Here is a 1,709-nt window from a genome sequence, read left to right as displayed (position 1 = left end):
CAAGAAAAGTAACTTGCATGCTAGGGATTATTAATGTTCAACGCCGGTACATTGATTGCATCGCCATGTATATTATCAATACGATATATTCCAACAACAAATAGCAGCCTATTTTTTAAAATAATTTTCAGATTTCATGAGTTAATTATTATCTTATAAAATCATCTAATGAAATTTTTTAAATTGATTCTTACATTAAACATCATGAGTAGGTCTCATATGAAACGTTGTCACATATCTATATAAATGAGATGAGTTGACTCGATACATAATTATGAATAAAAGTTATATATATATTTGACATAAAAGTAATATTTTTCATGAATCGATTTGAGTTGGATATCTGTATCACAAAAAAAAAAAATTGATAACTTCGACCTAAAAGTATTGGTTTTCATGAATCGGGTTGAATTGGAGATCTGTATCGAAAAATTGATCTTAAGACGGTCTCATAAGAGTTTTCATGAAATATATGTCATTTGGATAGAAGATTTATTTATGTATTCGAAAGTCTTTAATTTGTTCTCTAAACTGATAAAAACATTTGCAATAACTCTTTTCAAGTCGAAATAATAATTAACTTAATCAAACACGTTAATGAAAATCAATATTACACTTTCATACTTGAATTTTCAGTTATATTACACAAATAAATTACCACCGTTGGATTGTATTAAATTTTTTTTCAAAAAAGCTAAATACCATAAATTCACTGTAAGATAATAGGGTTTCACATACTGACTTATTTTAAGGTATTAAAAATATTTTTTTAATTCTTTTTTTACAAGAAAAAAATGATTATTTTAATAGCGGAATTAATAATAAATCCATCTTCCATACAACCTTGTACTGCAGTTGGTGCAACCCGAAGATCCCGCCTGAATGATACGCATAACCGAAAGCGCCACCGCTGAAAGCTGAAACGAGTCCTTATTCCTCTTTGTCAATGGCGAAACCACACCTTCCTTCTCCCCAAACCCATCCTCGCAGGTCGTGGCGGCTTCCATGATCGAACTTATCTGAATATTAGCGTCATCGAAACGCTTGCTGTTGTAATATCTCATGGCCAGTTTGACGGTCGGAATGGCATCCGAGTAAAGATCGAAGCAATCATTCAAACACTGCCTCACATAAGGATCCCATTTCTTGGTTTTGAGCAACTGTTTGATGTAACAACGAGTATCGGTGACGTTGTACCGGACGAGCCGGATGGAGATCATGCCGAGGCCATGCAGGGCGGCGCATTGGCTGGCGGGGGCGGCTTGCAGGGAAGTTGTGCAGAAACTGTAGTTGATGTTTGGGTCGTTTTTGGAGGAGGTTTGGCATATCGAGTGGATTAAATTCTGGGATTTTACGGCTTGGATTGTGATTAGGAATGCGAGGAAGATGGTTGAAGATGGGAATGAGATGAAAATTTTCATTTTTTCCTTGTGTTTTAGTGGCTTTTTTTTTTGGTCGATGTGTTTTTTGTCACTTGTTTTGTTGCGAGACATAGTTTAAATAGCAGCTGGCGATATTGATACACGTCATACAACTTACATATTAAATACACCATTTATAAATCAATTAGGATTTGAGCCTGCGTGAATTTTTTTAAAAAATAGTAAATTAATTTGGATTTTCGGGTATTTTAAAAAGAAAGAAATGGGTTTTTTTTATTGGAGAAACATAATTTATGATTTTTTAATGTAAAATATTATGTATAGTCG

General features: G+C 33.4%; 1 protein-coding gene across 1 annotated transcript; it reads right to left on the bottom strand.

Moving 5' to 3' along the window:
• Window positions 1-792: 792 nt before the first annotated feature.
• LOC140957576 (putative invertase inhibitor) lies at window positions 793-1,484 on the bottom strand. The gene has a single exon (XM_073414893.1). The coding sequence runs from the start codon at window positions 1,419-1,421 to the stop codon at window positions 816-818; it is 606 nt and encodes a 201-aa protein (XP_073270994.1). The 5' UTR covers window positions 1,422-1,484; the 3' UTR covers window positions 793-815.
• Window positions 1,485-1,709: the final 225 nt, after the last annotated feature.

This window comes from Primulina huaijiensis, chromosome 14, assembly GCF_012295235.1.
Source record: "Primulina huaijiensis isolate GDHJ02 chromosome 14, ASM1229523v2, whole genome shotgun sequence".
NCBI lineage: Eukaryota > Viridiplantae > Streptophyta > Magnoliopsida > Lamiales > Gesneriaceae > Primulina > Primulina huaijiensis.
This window is presented reverse-complemented; position numbering and strand designations above follow the sequence as displayed.

Excerpts from the sequence above, each read along its gene's own strand:
- LOC140957576 (XM_073414893.1), bottom strand. The coding sequence starts at position 1,421 with ATGAAAATTTTCATCTCATTCCCATCTTCAACCATCTTCCTCGCATTC.